Source organism: Carlito syrichta, unplaced genomic scaffold (genome assembly GCF_000164805.1).
Source record: "Carlito syrichta isolate Samal-C Ts95f unplaced genomic scaffold, Tarsius_syrichta-2.0.1 Scaffold308955, whole genome shotgun sequence".
NCBI classification, from domain to species: domain Eukaryota; kingdom Metazoa; phylum Chordata; class Mammalia; order Primates; family Tarsiidae; genus Carlito; species Carlito syrichta.
Genome location: NW_007253051.1, coordinates 436,176 through 453,561, shown reverse-complemented (window position 1 = coordinate 453,561; position 17,386 = coordinate 436,176). Strand labels below are relative to the sequence as shown.

At 48.6% G+C, this 17,386-nt stretch overlaps 1 protein-coding gene across 1 annotated transcript in view; it reads left to right on the top strand.

Moving 5' to 3' along the window:
* ACAD9 (acyl-CoA dehydrogenase family member 9) overlaps positions 1-17,386 on the top strand; it is a 37,887-nt gene that overhangs the window by 14,633 nt on the left and 5,868 nt on the right. Inside the window, exons 5-12 of the mRNA XM_008066486.2 lie at positions 900-1,000; positions 2,040-2,118; positions 4,260-4,434; positions 6,980-7,053; positions 11,935-12,010; positions 14,096-14,166; positions 14,439-14,558; positions 16,488-16,616. Coding sequence (XP_008064677.1) covers positions 900-1,000; positions 2,040-2,118; positions 4,260-4,434; positions 6,980-7,053; positions 11,935-12,010; positions 14,096-14,166; positions 14,439-14,558; positions 16,488-16,616 — 825 coding nt within the window. The remainder of the gene's footprint in view (positions 1-899; positions 1,001-2,039; positions 2,119-4,259; positions 4,435-6,979; positions 7,054-11,934; positions 12,011-14,095; positions 14,167-14,438; positions 14,559-16,487; positions 16,617-17,386) is intronic.

Genomic DNA, 17,386 nt, shown 5'->3' with positions numbered 1-17,386 from the left:
CCTGGTGGTATAGAGGCAGGAGCTTGCTCACTTTCATGAGAAGTGAGTCAGGCCTGATACCTGACACACAGCCCACCCTGCATTTTCCTCACTCCAGCCACACCTTGTGGTGCTCAGTCCCCACACATGCACCTACACTGGCCCACTCTAGTCACTCTGTCCCTTCCCTTTGACATCCTCTCCTGTTCCCATCACTCAACCCATCCTTCAGGGCCCCCCAGTCAGATGCTGCTTCCTTCACCATAGCTGGCCATGAAACCTCTTGTACTTCTCCTGTGCTCTCTTGTCATTCAGGGCGGAGCCCCTGCTGCTGCTGGTGTACGCAGCTTCTTCCCCTGGCTGGGTTGGGGCAGGTCCAGGATCACACACCCGTGAGTGGCATCCTCGTCATTTGGGTTATTTCTGCTCATGTAGACAGGCAAGAGAGCAAGAACCTTCATGCTCAGCTCCCCACGCCAGAGAGCCCACACTTTAAGGGGCCTGTCCACGTGGCATTGACTGAGTAGTGGGGGGGGCAGCCCTGGCATTGACCAAGCACCTTCTCATACTCGGTTTGGTTCTGGCACTTCTGTGTCTTCACATGGTGTCATCCAGACCCTCTGCTGGTGAGTGGGGTGTCCCCTTTTGTAGATAACTGAGATGGGACATTCCTTGCCCAAGGCCATGGGGCTGGAAAATGGAATGTGTTGAAAATCCCAGACTCTGCACAGCCTGCCCTGGTGTGGGCGCTCTTGGTGATCTCAGCATCCAAGCTCCCTGGGCTCCGCCTAGGCTGCCCACTCTAAGCTGATGCTGTCTTCTTTTGTGTGATGCAGGTACTTTCCTCAGAAGGGGAACAAGCCCATCTCACACTCCCTTTCTCCTCACAGCTGAAACTGGTCTGTGTATGTTTTGCTTAGGGGATCATCTTGGCCGGCACTGAGGAGCAGAAAGCCAAATACTTGCCCAAGCTGGCATCTGGGGAGCACATTGCAGCCTTCTGCCTCACGGAGCCTGCCAGGTCTGCCCCCACCTCATGCCCCGTCCCCACAAGGTGTTATGCAATGGCATTTTCCAAGGTTCACTGGGACAAGGGGTGGGCGGCTATTTTTGTGAGTAGCTGACTTTTATTCCCAAAATCTTCCAATAAATCAAGTCAACTGTCATTGCCTTGCTAGACTCTGGTGTAGCCATGTGCTCTTTGAACTGTGGCCGTCACCATGCTTCCTGGCTTTGCCCCTCCTCCCCTACCTTGGGGAGGTGAATCTTCTCTCTCCCTTCCCTTTCTCACTCTAGTTTACTTTTAAATAAACTATATTTTTTAAAATGTCAAGTCAGCAACTGTTCTTCCTTGTTCTCTGATCTTGACCTTACTTCTCTGTCCCAATGAAACTTGCAAATGAGATAACATACCTGGTAAATAAATGTGTGTGGTTTACAACATACCTTGACATATGGTAATGCATTCAGGCAGCAAACAACTTTCAGCGTATGCAAGGTGGGTGGTACTGGCCCCTTTGGCAGATCAGGAACTGAGGTTCAGTGAGGTTGTGTGGCCAACCTGAGGCCACGTGGCTGGGATGGAGCAGGGCTGAGTGAGACTCGGGGCTTCTGATGGCAAGTACATTACATGGACCACACTCCATCCTGCTTCCCTTTGCCTGGGCATCTGGAAACAGTCATCCCTCCTAGGCCTTCCTGAACTAGCACTTCAGATTCTTTGAAACACATTTCTGTGTTTAAACCCTTGCCTGCCTTGCTTCCCTTGTTACCTTTTTTGCCTCATTTACTGAAGTAGAGGCCACCTGTTTTTATCAATAAAGTATTACTGGAATGTGCCCATCTTTTTACAAATTGTCTGTGGCTGCTTTTATATTCTAGCAGCAGAGTTAAGAAAGAGAGACAGCCAGACATCCTGTAGTTCAGAATGCCAAGTATATTTATCCTCTGACCATTCATTTAAAAAGTTTACCAACCACAGTTTTAAAGCACTAAACCCTCTGTTCTCAGGCCTTTTTCCCAGTGTTGTTCTCTACAACTCCATCTCTCTCTCTCAACAGCGGGAGTGATGCAGCCTCCATCCGGAGCAGAGCCACGTTAGGTGAGGACAAGACGCACTACGTCCTCAACGGCTCCAAGGTAGGACCACATCCTCATGGTGTGTCGGGGTCTCAGTCACGTCTGCAGTACCCCTGAGTGGGCACTTTGCAGGCACCAGGTGTGGTCAGGGGTGTGCCCAGTACCATCTCTTGACCTCTCATTGGGTGATGCTGCTCTCCTTTCTCAGAAGAAGCTGCTATGGTTCAAAGAGGCTGAGGACTTGCCCAGGTTCTGAGTCTCTTCTTTTTTTGTTTTTTTAAACACTGTCAGCTTTGTTTACTTGTTTGTTTATTCATTTACTTATTTATTCATTCATTCATTTATTTGCTTATTTATTCATTTACTTATTTATTCATTTATTTACTTATGTGTTCATTTACTTGCTTATTTATTCATTCATTTGTTTACTTATTCATTCATGTACTTATTCATTCATGTACTTATTCATTCATTTATTCATTCATACATTTACTCATTCATTAACCCATTCACTTATTCATTAACTCATTCATTCATTCATTCATTCATTCATGTTGGAGTCTCATTGTTGCCCAGGCTGGAGTGCAGTGGCACACTTACGGCCACCACAGCATCGGCCTGCTGGATTTTCAGGTGATCCTTCTTGTGCTTCAGTCTTCCAAATAGTTGGAACTACAGGGGTGTGCCACCATGCCCGGCAAATTTTTTGTTTTTTAATTGTAGAGATGAGGTCTCACCATGTTGCCCAGACTAGTCTCGAACCCATGGGCTCAGGCAGTCCTCTTGCCTCTGCCTCCCAAAGTGCTGGGATTACAGGCATGAGCCACCACGCCCGGCCTGAGTCTCTTCTTGATCAGAGCCAGGATTGAACCCACAGTGTTCTGGCTGATCCAGAGTCTGTAGCACCAAATACATCCTTGAGCTGCCTTTGTGTGTGTGTGTGTGTGTGTGTGTGTGTGTGTGTGTGTCTGTTTTGGGATACAAGGTCTCGTTCTGTCGCCCAGACTGGGGTGCAGTTGTGTGATCCTCGGTCCCTGCAGCCTTCAACTTCTAGGCTCAAGCAATCTTCCCACCTCTGTTTCCTGAGTAGCTGGGACTACAAGCATGCACCACCACACCTGACTGATTTTTTTGTAGAGAAGGGGATCTGGCAACAAAGTGGCTCTTTTATATTGCCCAGACTTGTCTTGAACTTCTAACTTCAGTGATCCTCCTGCCTTAACACCTTGAGTTGTTGGGAGTACCGGTGTGTGCCACAACACTCAGCTAATTTAAAAATTTTTTGTAGAGACAGAGACTCTCTATGTTGCTTGAACCAGTCTTGAACCCCTGACTTCAAACAGTCCTCCCACCTAAGCCACCCAAAGTGCTGGGATTACTGTTTTTATATTTTTTGTTACATAAAATGTCAAACGTATTCAGAAGTTTGGTGTCCAGCACTTCCCCGTACCTGGAACCTGCTCTAGCAGTTACTTGCTCACAGCTGCTGGGTGTCTACTGGCAGCATCACTACCTCTGGATCACATCAACAGTCCGGACACTTAGCTTGTATCTCTAAATGATAGAAATATTTTTCAAAAATAGTCTCAGCCATAATACCATTATCTAAGCGATAATACCATTATCACATCAAAAAAAATGATGATAGTTTTTAACTATCTAGTCAACTTTCAAATTTCTAATTGCCCCACACTATTTTTTAACAGTTTGCTTGCTTGAATCAAGATCCAATAAGCTCCATACGTTGCAGTTAGTTGAGCAGTCTTATTTCTTCTTTCACCCTTTTCTCCTTTCTCCCCCTAACCCTTCCTCCCTTCCCCTTCTTTTTTTTATTTCTTTCTTTAATTGACAAATAAATATATATTTAATTTACAGGTACAATGTGATGTTTTCATATATGAATACCTTGTGAAATAAAACATCTTCTTTCTGGAAGAAACCCAACTGTCTGGTGGTGGAACCTGAGCTGTCACAGGCCCATTGGCCGCTCTTCTCCATCCACCCCATCCTGGCTCTCTGTGTCCCTTGGGAAATTCCTTGCTCTGGGGAGACTTGGCTGAGCCCCATCCTTTGTTCACACAGGCTTGGCTTTGGCAGAGCTGAGAACTTGGCTTGTCTGTCCTAAAGTCTGACCGGCACCTGGAGCTCAACGGATTATGTAGGGGTTTGGCTTTTTCCACAGTGCTTCTTTCTTTCTTCAGGTCTGGATCACCAATGGAGGACTCGCCAATATTTTCACCGTGTTTGCAAAGACTGAGGTTGTTGATTCCGACAGCTCAATAAAAGACAAAATCACAGCATTCATAGTAGAAAGAGACTTTGGTGGAGTCACTCATGGGAAACCTGAAGATAAGTTAGGCATTCGGGGCTCTAACAGTAAGTAGCTGTGTGCATACATGTGCCTGAGAGAGAGAGAATGACCCTCTGCTCTGTCCTAATATCAAGATAAAATGAGATTTTCAAAGTTTAGGTTTCTCTTAAGCATTTTAGTAAGGCCAAGTTAAAAATACCATAAGACGCTTTTCCATGGTGATGCTGATGAATTCCTTTTTTGTTTTTGGTCTTTTTTTTTTAATAAGTGAGAAAGCAGGATTTGTTGAGAGGCTAGAAAAGCTCCCACAGTGGGAGCGGACCCAAGGGGTTTGCCTGATGAGTTCCTTTCAATGAATTCATTGATTAGACAGATACCAATTGACCTCTCAGGGTTTTGAGCACTGGCAGTTTCAGGGTAAGTAAGACCATCAGAGCTCTTGGCCTTTTGGGAGAGGTGGCAGTGGGTACCAAGAAGGGGAGAAGATGGAGTGTCCTAGGTGAACACTGATAGAAAACCCTCAACTTTCCTGCTGGTACCTCCTCCTTCCTCTCACTCTCCCTGCCCCCATCCAGGCCCACTGTAGTCCCTGGTAAGCACTCGGTTCCCTCAAGACTGGTGTCCTGTGAATTGTCCTTGGTCTGCCCAGGGCTTCCATGGAGTCCTCACAGCACTCTTTCTCTTGGGTCTCTGTAGGTCTACACTGGAGGGGACCCTTCTGTGAGCCATCTCTGGGGCTCCTGCATTCGGGATGGTGGCATTCGCCTTGCCAGCTGCTCAGGCTGGAGAGGCCAAGGGTCCAAGCTCTGCCCTGAGCCCCACCACTTGGGATCTTTGTGGCCTTGAACAGCTGTTTACTTTTCTGCATTGCAGTTCCCTCAGATAAAGGGAAGGGCTGCTGCTAGAACCCCCTCCTGGAGGAATGTGAGAAAGGAGGGTGAGGTGTGTGTTAGGTGCTCTGTGTGTAGAAACATTTTGGTGTTCCCTGCTGCTGCCAGTGTTACCACCGCGACTGGTGCTGCTTCCCCTCAGAAACTGCCCACAGAGGAAGGCACGTGTGCAGAGGCCTTCAGAGAATGAGGCTAGGTGTGTGGCATGTTGGCAGGGAAAAAGGTGGAGGGAGAGGCCCGGGGCTGCCACCAACCGTGCATAAGGGATGTGATCCATGCTGCCGTCAGAGTTGGTGGTGCCCACTGGCGTGCTATGACCCCATGAGAGGGTCAGGTGGCACAAGCAAGCTCAGAGAAGAAGGCAGGGTCCGACCCACACCCACAGCCTATGGGGAACAAGAGTCTTTGGGAGAAGCAACTGGTCCTGCAACCATGTACCACGAGCCTCATACAACCCTGCAGCCAGAGGAACACAGTTCATCACCTTTCAGAGCCAAGCGTTTCCAGCAGGTGTCACAGAAGAACAAAGGATCAGCAGATCCAGGTTGCTCACTCCTGGGCTGGCCACTCTTGAGCCATGACCTCTATCCTGACCCTCCGTTTTCTCTGGTGTAAGTCTCCAGGAGTTGCCATGTTTCTATAACAATGTGCAAAAAAAAAAACAAGTTACAGAAGATCCAGTCCAGAGCCACTGTTCCTTTCTAGCCTTTGCCACCCCCTGCTACCCTGAGCCTTCTCTGGCTGTGTCCTATTCACACTGACCTCGTCTGGGTTCACTCTGAGGCCCGTAGCCATCCCTCACTGCGGTGATGCTCTCTGACAGCCCACCTGAGAACCTGGGACAGCAGCAAGCACTGAGTTTCCTTGCAGTCCTAGGGACCTACCTGACAGCCTGTGTCAAGCTGTGGGTTGGGTTCAGGCCTGCCCATGTGCTTTTTTTGCCATGTTCGTCTTGAAGCATATCACAAGCACCCAAGGGGCCAAGCCAAACCAGAAAAGCACATTTAGGGCTTCTGCTCATGTTGGGTCAACTAGTGTCCGTTGGCAAGTCACATGGCCATAGCCAGCATCCACAGGTGGAAAAGGGAAGTGCATCCCTCCTTGCAGGGGGGAGGGTGCTCCAGTCACACTGCAGAGGTACATTTGTGTTAGAGTTAAGAACTGGGACCAGTGATCTACCCTAAGGCCTTAGGAAACGCCTGTCCATTAGCTTTGTTCTGTTTCCAATTCTTTCTCATCCTTTAAACTTTGCTAAATATCACCTTCGTAAAGTTTGACTTATCCCTTAATAAAAAATAGCATTATCAGGCCTGGCATGGTGGCTCATGCCTGTAATCCCAACACTATGGGAGGTTGAGGGGGGCAGATTGCTTGAGCCCAGGAGTTCGAGACCAGCTTAGGCAGCATAGTGAAACCTCATCTCAACAAAAAGAAAAAAGAAAAAAAATGGTATTGTCTGTCCCATCCAACCTCCTCTTCTGTCTGTCACTATGCCCTGTTTTTTTCATTCATAGCACTGATCACAGTGTGACATTTTACTGATCGTTTGTCCCTTAACAGAAGTGTAAACTCCACAAAGATGGGAACTTTGTCTTTCTGTACTGTCCCAACTAGATGTGGGATGGACGAATGGACGAATAAAGAATGAATTGCATGGGGCAGGTCAGGTGCAGAGTGCTTTGCATTTATCTGATAAGATGTTAAATTCCGTGTGTTTCAGCATGCGAAGTCCATTTTGAAAACACCAGGGTGCCCATTGAAAATGTCCTTGGAGAAGTCGGAGGCGGGTTTAAGGTGAGCCGTCTACCACAACCCCTTCAGAGTGTTGTGCAGTTTCACAGCGTGTCTTGTCAGTCCCCTCCTTTCTGTGGTACCTTTGCTTGGAGGAAATTGGCCTGTGCTTGACAGGTGACTGGTTCATTAGGAGGTGAGCAAAATGGAGACTGGAAAGTGGCCAGCCCCTAGAAGAGGGAATGTGGTGAGAACTGGGAATCTTCCTGCATCTCCGAGACCTCACTTGCCTCAAGTGAGGGAGAGAATTCCCCTCCCCAGGGGGTACAAGGAAGCATGCCAGTATGCTCTGGAGAAGCTTGGGTTCCATGAACGCACACAACCCTGGCTGTTAAGTCACTGCCCTAATTTATTTTTCTTCTGGGACTCGAATTGCTTTATTTTTTATCAAGAGATAATTCATATAAGAAAAGATTCACCCTTTTAAAATGGGCACTTTAGTGGTTTTTAGCATATTCACTATGTTGTGCGAACATCACGCCCCTCTAATTCCAGAACATTTTCATCACCCCAAAAATAAATGCCATACCTTCCAGTATAATCTTATCCCATCCTTTGGCAACTGCTATTTTACTTTGTGTCTCTGGATGGATTTGCCTAGTCTTAAATGGATTCATGTACAATATAAGGTCTCTTGTGACAGGCTTCTATCACGGAGCATGTTTTCAAGGTTCATCCACATCATAGTATGAATCAGCAATTCATTCCTTTTTATGGCTTAATTATTTGTGTGGAGATGCACATTTTGTTCCTCCATTAATCAGCTGGTGGACATTGGGGTTGTTTCTACCTTTTGGCTGTTATCAGTAATGCTGCTGTGAACATTTATGATCAAGCTTTTGTGTTTTCAGTTCTTTGGGGTTTATACCTACATGAAGAATGGCTGAGCCACATGGTGGCTGTATGATTAACCTGAAAAACTACCAACCTGTTTTCCACAGGGGCCGCACACTTACATTCCCACCATTTTTTTCCACATCCTTGCCAGCACATGTTAGTGTCTATTTTTTACACTATAACCATTCTAGTGAGTGACACAGAATCTCAGTGTGGGTTTAATTTGCATTTCCCTGATGACTTACTGCATTCAGCATCTTCACGTGTGCTTATTTAGGCCATTTGCACATCTTCTTTGAATAAATATCTGTTCCGATCTTTTGCCCATGTTTTAGTTGGGTTGATTGTCTTTTTACTGGTTCCCTGCCTTAATTCACTGAGTGACTTAGAAAACATCCTGGCGAGCCCCACCCATCTTGGCAATGAACCAGGTGTCAAAGAAATCCCTGCATCCCCTCCTAGGGTGTTACAAAAGTCGGACAAGGCACCTTTAACCAAAGCTCAGGCACGTGAGATTGCTCAGTGAATAGAGAGCAAAGGCCTGGAGAGGTGGGAGGACACACAGGACAGGCTGTCTGTGTTGGTATGCCGGTGTGTTATTCATGTGACACAGGTGTCACAAACATTAGAGAACATGGGGAGAAAAATGGAGTCACCTTAAAGCCCATGCCCAAGAAAGCTGACATTGTTCACAGTTTTTGATGTTTATCTTTCAGATCTTTTTTTAATAACACACATTGCTCCAATATTTTGTGTGTTATATATTATAGCCTGTATTTTCTCTTAGCAAGAAATTCTGACCATCCTGGTGCTAGTGAATGTGTATTGCTAACGTTTGCTGCTATACGGTATTCCTTTGTCTTTTGCACCATCTCTCATGTCATCAGGTCCCTAGCACACATTCACATTGCTTTTTTTCTTCCCTGTTATGTCATGGGGCACATGTCCTCACTCACTTGTCTCATTATTTCCTGAGTTTAAACACCAGGACAATGACAGGGCTAGTGGGCATGAACATTAAATTATTGATCCATGTCCCCCTTGCCAAGCTGCCTGCTGGGAAGTTGGACCGAGTCTGCCCCCTCCAGCAGTGGGTGAGAATGCCCCTTTCCCTAGTCCTTCCAACACTGTATTTTTGAAATATTTTGCCATTGTGGTAGGTGAGAAATGATTGTTGTTTTAAAATGCAGGTTCCTGGAGGTTTTTGTCATTGTTTCTTGTGGGGCTACTGGCCAGTTGGCCTGAATATTAAAAAGTAGGACTCACTGCAGTGATGCCAGAGATCGTGAGCCAGTCAAAGGCTAGGTGGCAGTGGAGTAAGGCAGGAGGAAGGGACGGTCAGGAAATTTTATCCATTGGCAGACCTTTAGGAAACAGAGGCTAGCTGACAGGCAGTGACTGTTGAAAGAATGGATTGAACCTTGCTTCTGGGTAGTCTGAGATTGAGCATTGGCTGTGAATGTTGCAGAAGGAAACTCTTGTGGTAGAGAAGGGGATAAAGTGCTGGGAGGCTGGAGGAGGGGCCCCCGAGGCTGCCTGGAAGGACATGTGTCTCTCCTCACATAAGGCGCAACCGGTCTTCCATCCTCTGGGGAATGAGGCCTAGAGTCAAACCCTTTTTTGCTTCCTTTATTTAAAATTGAAATGAGGTTAATAATAAACTCTGTCGGGTGGTAAACTGAATTGCCTTCATAAAGCATGAGCTGGCTTCTGAAGAGCGAGATGGAAGAAAGGCAGAAGATAGTTCCCTGGCAGATTGAAAGAGGCCGGTGTCAAACCACGCCCTGGACAACAGGAAGTCAAGAGTTCGGCAGGTCAGCAGGAACGGGGCCCTCACCTGCTCCTCAGGCCTCAGGAGGCGGCAGGAAGGGCAACCTCGGGACCTTTTCCTAGAGGTGGATGTGAATCTCATGCTGTGGGGTGACTTAGCCAGGCCCCCTTCCCAACTGGTTCTGGAAGCTGGGCCAGTGCCCAGGGATCTTGGCACCAAATTTCCCAGCTGCCTCCAGTGAGAGTGGTGAGAGTCAGCACTCCCAGCCCAATGGTTTAGAGTAGTTTCCAACCCCTGAGGACCTGCTATTTCCCCCACAGGATCTGTTTTGAGTCTCCCATTCAGGTTGTTTAACAAGTTATCAGTAATTCAAATTCTGTTGCGGGTTTTATTAATAATCCACGGCACATGTAAACAAGCATCCAGCAAAAAGCAGTCATAGATTGAAGTTGAGGTTTTAGGAAGACTGGAGGGTCCACAGCCTTCCTTTCTGCCCCTATGCCCTTGCCCTGCCTTTAGAGACTCCTCATTGTGTGTCTAGGGCTGGGTGAGCAGAGCTGTCCTTTAGGAGGCCCTAGCTGGAGGCCTTGGGGCTTCGCACATGTCCGTTCTCCACCTGGCCTGGCAGACCCAGCTTGGTGACTCCTTGGAGAAGCCTTTGTCACCCAGCATTCCCTCTCCTCACACTAGACACTCCCCTGGACTTGGACACCCCCCTCAGTTCCACACCACACCACTGACCACCTGCTATGTAGCTGGCCATTTGTGTCTGCGCCCTTTATGGTCTGTCGGGAGCTGCCAGGAACCCAGACAAGCTGGTACAGCCTGTGGACACCAGGACTGCAAGCCCATCCCTCATATTGGCTGCTCACTCTGCGTTAGAAAGATGGAGTGGGGAGTTGGGGAGAAGTCAGCAAAGTCACCAGGTCCTTACTGTCAGAACTGGGCTGAGTTCACCAGGGTCATCTCAGAGTAAGGGCTTGGAAACCGGGTAGTCGCTTGCTATTGGACCTTGGGAGAATCACCTCACCACTTTGAACCTCAGGTTCTTCCTCAGAGAAATGAGGATCCTGACCTCGAAGCGGTCCTGGGAAGTATAGGTAGCTTGCAGCACCTACCCAGTACATCTTAGTTCCTAGCCCCTTCCCCCTGAGGACAGAGAGAATAGACATGGTCTTTTGGAATGCTGTTGTTTGATGGTTTTCCTGTGTGTGGGGAGGTGACTCCAAGCATGTTGGTGAGAGCTGTCTCAGTGGCTTGTAGTACCCCAAAGTCCTAAATCCGAGGGACCACCAAAGAGCCAGCTCCGATGCAAATCACATGAGGGTCTTTATTCAGGCTCGAGTTGGGCTCATGTCTGTGACCGGCGCAGCGGTACAGGAACGAGAGCCCAGACCTAGTACACCAAGTAGTTTATATACACAGTTATGAGGGAGGGACTGGGCGTGACCAGTTTTTCCTAGGCTTGAGACATTATCCTATTAGAAGAAGGCATGACGTAGAACACGAAGTCCACGGACCTTGCAGAATTAGTTCCCAATTAGGTCCGCGGTGATGTCAGGGGACAGGAGAGCTTGAGGTTGGTGGGTTTGTTTTTGATTTGCACGGGCGCGGGCTCAGCTGCCTGTGATTGACTACTAACGGCTACACGGGCAGGGTGGAGTTAATTAGCCATCTGGAATGTTAGATAAGCTGCAGTTTACCCGGTCATTGTGACTGTGCATAAATCAGTTCAGGCATACAAGCAGGTTTGAAATAACACAAAGCCCACCAGAAGAGTGGCTGGTGCCACAGAGCCCACCATAATTCAAGCAAAGGAATGTCCGGGAGGGGCTTATTGCTTAACATTCACACACTGCCAGCAGAAGAAGCCGGTTATTTCAATTAATGTGGTTATTATGGGACAAACAAAAACTTAACAAAGTTCTAAGTACAAACACTGCAAATATTTTGTAATTTTACAGCCACAGTCACTACCAGGCACCCGGCACAGTTACTACCAGGCACTCGACATATGCCTGGTCTTGTGGGTCTGAGGTAGGGATTTATAAAATACAGCAAACGTGAGGTAGGAATTCATACAGTAAACGTTCCTTTCATAGCAAGTATGGTTCTTTTGAGTCTTTCAGGCTGAACACCTTGTTTTGTAGCATTAGGAACATGCTCTCCTCCAGCCTGAGGAAGGCTGGATGAGTAGCTCGGCCACTCGGGTAGAAGTAGATGAGCACTGTTGTGATCTCTTCCCTGCCCTTCAGTATCTCGGCCTCTCCCTACAGGTGGCCATGAACATCCTCAACAGTGGGCGGTTCAGCATGGGCAGTGCCGTGGCCGGGATGCTCAAGAAATTGATTGGTAGGTGAGTTGGGGTCTTGTCCCTGCTGCCTGACTCCAGCTGGAGCTACCATTCCCGGGGCTGTTTCCAGGCCAGTGCTGAGCCTGGCCACCTGGACAGTCGGTCCAGCTCAGCTTAGTGTCTGGGCTTTCGTTTAGACCAGAGAATACGCTCAGTCTGTCCCAGAGGTTAGTCTTCTTCTTCCAACATGACTGTTTTACCTACACACGGAGACTATGGAGATGGGGGCATGGACGTTCCACATCAGGGATAGAGGCCATCACACCAGGAACACAGCCACTTGGGGAACACACACGACCAATCTCTGAGGAGACATGGGTTCTGACCTTCACAAGATCTTTGTTTTATAGTGGCCTTGCACAGTGGGTGAGGAGTGGGGCTGGGTTTAGAACTCAGATCTTTTGGCTCTTGGGTCCTTTTTTTGCTTTGTTGTGTTTTTTTGGGGGGTGGGGCAGTTGGAGTCTTACTCCCATGTCCAGGCTGGAGTATGGTGGCATGCTCATAGTCGACCTGCTGGGCTCAGGTGATCCTTCTGCCTCAGCCTTCCAAGTAGTTGGAACTACAGACATGTGCTACCACACCTGGCTGCTTTTTTAAATTTATTGTAGAGATGCGGTCTAGCCAAGTTACCCAGTCTGTTCTCAAACCTGTGAGCTCAGGCAATCCTCTCACCTCAGCCTCTCAAAGTGCTGGGATTATAGACTTGAGCCACCACACCCAGCTGGGTTCTTTTTTTGTTCTCCTCTGTCAGGATACCTGGAACCTAGACTGTACTTTGCCAGTGAATGTGGAACCGCCATATAACCATCTTAGTGTGGAAATGACTGCAGGGACATGGGGGTGGGAGTGCCCGGGATTACATACTCCTGAGTACTTGGTGAAGTTTCTTTCTGATGCTAGGCTCTGACCCAGCCTTTTGAGTTCAGTGCAAGGTGGACACACAAAGGCTTTGTTTTGGGTCCTTCCTCCATGTGTTTTGTTTGTTTGTTTGTTCTGTGTGTGTATGTGTCAGAATCTCACTTTGGTATCCAGGCTGGAGTGCAAAGATTCACTCAATAGCTACCACAGCCTTGACCTCAGCCTTCCAAGTAGCTGCAACTACAGGCACAAACCACCACACCTGGCTAACTTTTTATTCATTTATTTATTGTAGAGACAAGGTCTTGGCATGTTGTCCAGGCTGGTCTCTAACCCCTGGGCTCAGGCAGTCCTCTTGCCTCTGCCTCCCAAAGTGCTGGGATTATAAGCATAAACCACCAAGCCTGGCCCTTCCCTTCATTTTATAGATGAGGAGCCTGAGGCTCAGAGAGGACAAAGAACTTGCCCCAGACCACACACCTGGACCTAGAGCTAAAGCTGTCAGGCACCAAGCTTTGGGCTCTTATGACTCACAAGGCCTCTGGAACACTCCTCAGTTCAAGAGTTCCATGGGACCTCTCCTGGCCAGCCTGGCCCTCAAACAATGCAGGACCTCTCATGAGATCCCACAGCCCTAAGCCCATCTCACCTTTGAAGGCATTTGGAGAACATGGGCTGTGGGTGGGGCTCATGTGCTGACGCCTGGGTGGACAGTCACTGTGCCATCAGGGACCCTCAGAGCCCAGCCCATATTCACAACTGTAATCCTGGAAACCCCCGGCCTGAGTTTTCAAACCAAGTTGCACCTCTTGTTTTGGTAGGGGGATACCTGTGCTTGGTGTGGACCCACCCCATCTCCGTCTGGGGCCTCTTTGCTGGCCGCCTTCCACCTTCCATCTGGTTTCATCTTCACAGCAACTCTGTGGGGGGTACTTTTGATCATGTAGGTACAGTGCTTGGCCCAGTCACCAGCTGGCAAGACACTGCCCGGATTGAAATCCACATCTGACTTGGAGCGCCAAGGGTGGGTGCCACAAGGAGCAGGCAGTCCTGCCTCTGACCTACATGACTAGAAGGTGGCACAGTGGCTTTCAGGGCCTTTGATGTCAGCAGACACATTCTCATAGTTCCTGCCTGCGCGTGTGAAGAGTGAAGATAGCCTTAAAAAGTCACTTTTGCACAACCAGAAGTGTTCTAGGTCTTTCTAACAGTTCTGCTCTCTTCAGAAATGACCGCTGACTATGCCTGCACGAGGAAACAGTTCAACAGGAATCTCAGTGAATTTGGACTAATTCAGGTACTAAAGGTTATGCATGCCATATTTGTTAATTTCACTGTGGGATGCGAAAGATGTGCTCTTTTGGTCCTCTGAACTGGTGACTCTTGTGTGGTGATTTGAAAAGGAGACTAAGGCTTCGTTTAACACGCGTCTCTTTTATTAGTGTCTGGACTTGCTGTTCTCAGGTAGTGAGGCTTCTGACTTAACTACCTTCCATACTGGTTGGCACATTTGGGTCTCAACACATGCAGGTTGCCTCTTGATTGTGATTTTTTTTCTCAACACTGCAGGAGAAGTTTGCACTGATGGCTCAGAAGGCTTACGTTATGGAAAGTATGACCTACCTCACTGCAGGGATGCTGGACCGACCAGGGTTTCCCGACTGTTCCATTGAGGCAGCCATGGTGAAGGTAACCCCGTATAGCCAGAGAGTTGGCTCTGGAGGGAGGCTCTGGAAAGCTCCCACCCTGTCGTCTTTCAGGCCTATGGTATTGCCCATGGTCTTTCTTTTCTTACTAGTCTAGAGGCAAGTCTGTCATTGATCCATTGTTTGTGAGCATCCACTAAGTACCATGCCAGGGACAGGCAGGCCCTTGAGGAGAAGTGGCAAAAATCAGTGCCCAGTCGGTTTGCAGGAATGCTCAGTGTTTCCCCAGTATAGTTTGTGCCAAGTTTTCAGTAGTCAGTCAGTAGTTGATAGCAAAAGGAGAAAACACAGACCATTATGATAATTTCCTGTCATAATGGGAAGGACTGTCTTTTTCTCTTAGTTTAAGACTTTTCTACTGTTTGGTATCAGAACTTTTTTTTTTTGAGTCGGAGTCTCACTGTTTCACCCATGCTGGAGTGCAGTGGCATGCTCACAGCCACTACAGCCTTGACCCGCTGGGCTCAGGTGATCCTTCTGCCTCAGCCTTCCAAGTAGCTAGAACTGCAGGCGTGCACTACCATGCCTGGCTAATTTTTTTATTTACTGTAGAGACGAGGTCTCGGCAAGTTGCCCAGGCTGGTCTCGAACTCCTGGGTTCAGGCAGTCCTCTCACCTCCACCTCCTAAAGTGCTGGGATTCCAGGCGTGAACCACCGTGCTTTTTCTTTTTTAATCACAACCTTACTGTCAGCCAGGCTGGAGTGCAATGGCATGATTAGTACTACTACCGTAGCCTCAACCTGCTGAGCTCAGATAATCCTTCTGCCTCAGTCTATCAAGCAGCTGGGACTACAGGCACATGCCACCATGCCTGGCTAATTTTTTTATTATGGTAGACATGAAGTCTTGCCAAGTTGCCCAGGATGGTCTTGAACCCCTGGTCTCAGGTAATCCTCCCGCCTCCACCTCCCAATGTGCTGGGATTACAGACATGAGCCACTGTGCCCAACCAACATTTCTCTTAAAATATTTTCAGGCAGGCATGGTGTTTCACACCTGTAATCCCAGCACTTTGGGAGGCCAAGGCACGGGGATCACTTGAGCCCAGAAGTTCAAGACCAGCCTGGGCAACATAGCAAGAACCAGTCTCTTTTTTAATAAAAGAAAAATTAAAATATTTGAGGTAGACACAAGAGTATTCTGTTGCTTTTGTTTGAGGTGACAAGTGTCATTTTTCAGCTATAATAAAAAAGATGGCCACCCTACTTGTTACCCCCAAATTGTTTTTAAACTGGTCTCAAATTGAACTCTTGAGAGAAGTGGTAAGAGATTGAGAGCTTAGAGAGTGAACATCCTGGTGTCAGCAGGAAGGCTACCTGAAAGGCTGAGGCTCTTTTGCAGTGTATCAGTGCGCCTTATCTAGGTTCAGCCTATGTGTTAGGTGTGTTTGTGTGTGTTTAATCATGTCACCATATCCCCCTTTGACAGTAACCACAGGTGTGAGCTGGTGTCTGTGAGCCAACTCTCTTCCAGATGCTAAGCCCAGAGCTAAATATGACAGTTTCTCTGCCCCTGAAGGGTTCACAGTGTACAAAGACAGAAATAAGCTGTGGTCATGAGGGGTGAGGCATCCCAATAGACATTCAAGTGTGGAGAATGTAGCCATGGCAGATGAGGCTGGGTGGGAGTGGGTCAGTGCTTCCTGGAGATGGGGAAATCTCAGGTGGGCTTAACAGAACAGGAGTGGAGCCAGATGTGGAAGGTCATGGTGCAGCTGTGGACCACAAACTGGTCAGTGAGTCAAGGAAGGCAAAGGACGTGCTTGCCAGTGAGTTCCATCCCCAAGCTGAGGTCTTCACACACGGCCTCCCACTTGTCCCTGGCCACCAGCTCCGCGCAGCCTAAGTCCCTCTTTTGGGAGGGATTCAGCAATGGCGCCCTGTGCTGACCTTGTCCTGGGCCTGGGGCAGGTGTTCAGCTCCGAAGCTGCCTGGCAGTGTGTGAGCGAAGCGCTGCAGATCTTCGGGGGCTCAGGCTACATGAGGGACTACCCCTATGAACGCATGCTGCGTGACACCCGCATCCTCCTCATCTTCGAGGTGAGTGGCCCTGTTGCCAGCCAGGCTGCACTCTGCTGTGGACCGCCTGTCAGTGTCCCTCTCCTCTCCTTCTTTGTCCTGGGGGACATGCTGCAGAGGGCTTGGCCGAGGCCTGCTGTGGCCCAGCACTGGCTTGTGTGTTCTCGCACTGGATCTTCTTAACAACCCTGCATAGATCCCATTTTTAGAGCTGTCGAGAGCCAAGTAGTTCACTCACGGTCCTACTCTTTAGGGCCCTTTCCACTGTTCCTACTGCCTCTTGGTGACCCATTGTGGGTCTTTGCCAAGTTGCTACTGACTGGATATGGGGAACAAACAGATCATCTGGAAGGAAATCTGGGTTCAGTCCCAGCTCCAGCTCTGCCTCAAGTGCACACTGTATGGTCTTGATCCCTCCTCGGTATACTGAGGCAGTTCAGGATCATCCCTGAGGGTTATTTTAGTCCAGACTTCTGTCATTGTCTGTTGCTTCCCTCCTTGAAGTCACAAGCCTAGTCCATTCAGTTAGCATGTGCCAGGCAGGAGGAGAGGCCAGGGCCACAGAGATGACTTTGGGATGCTGTATTCTGGTTGTGCAGCATGGCTTGCCCAAGGCTGGTACTGTAATGCAAGTAAGGTAGAAACAGAGGTGTGCATCCTCCCAGAGGGAGCTGGAGCCCTGTGAAGTATGTGCACTTGTTCCTTAGGGGTAGAAAGGCCTTTGACCAGGATTAGGGGAGGGCAGTTTGGGCTAAGGGGCAAGGCAGTAGAGTGTGTCGGGCCAGGCAGGA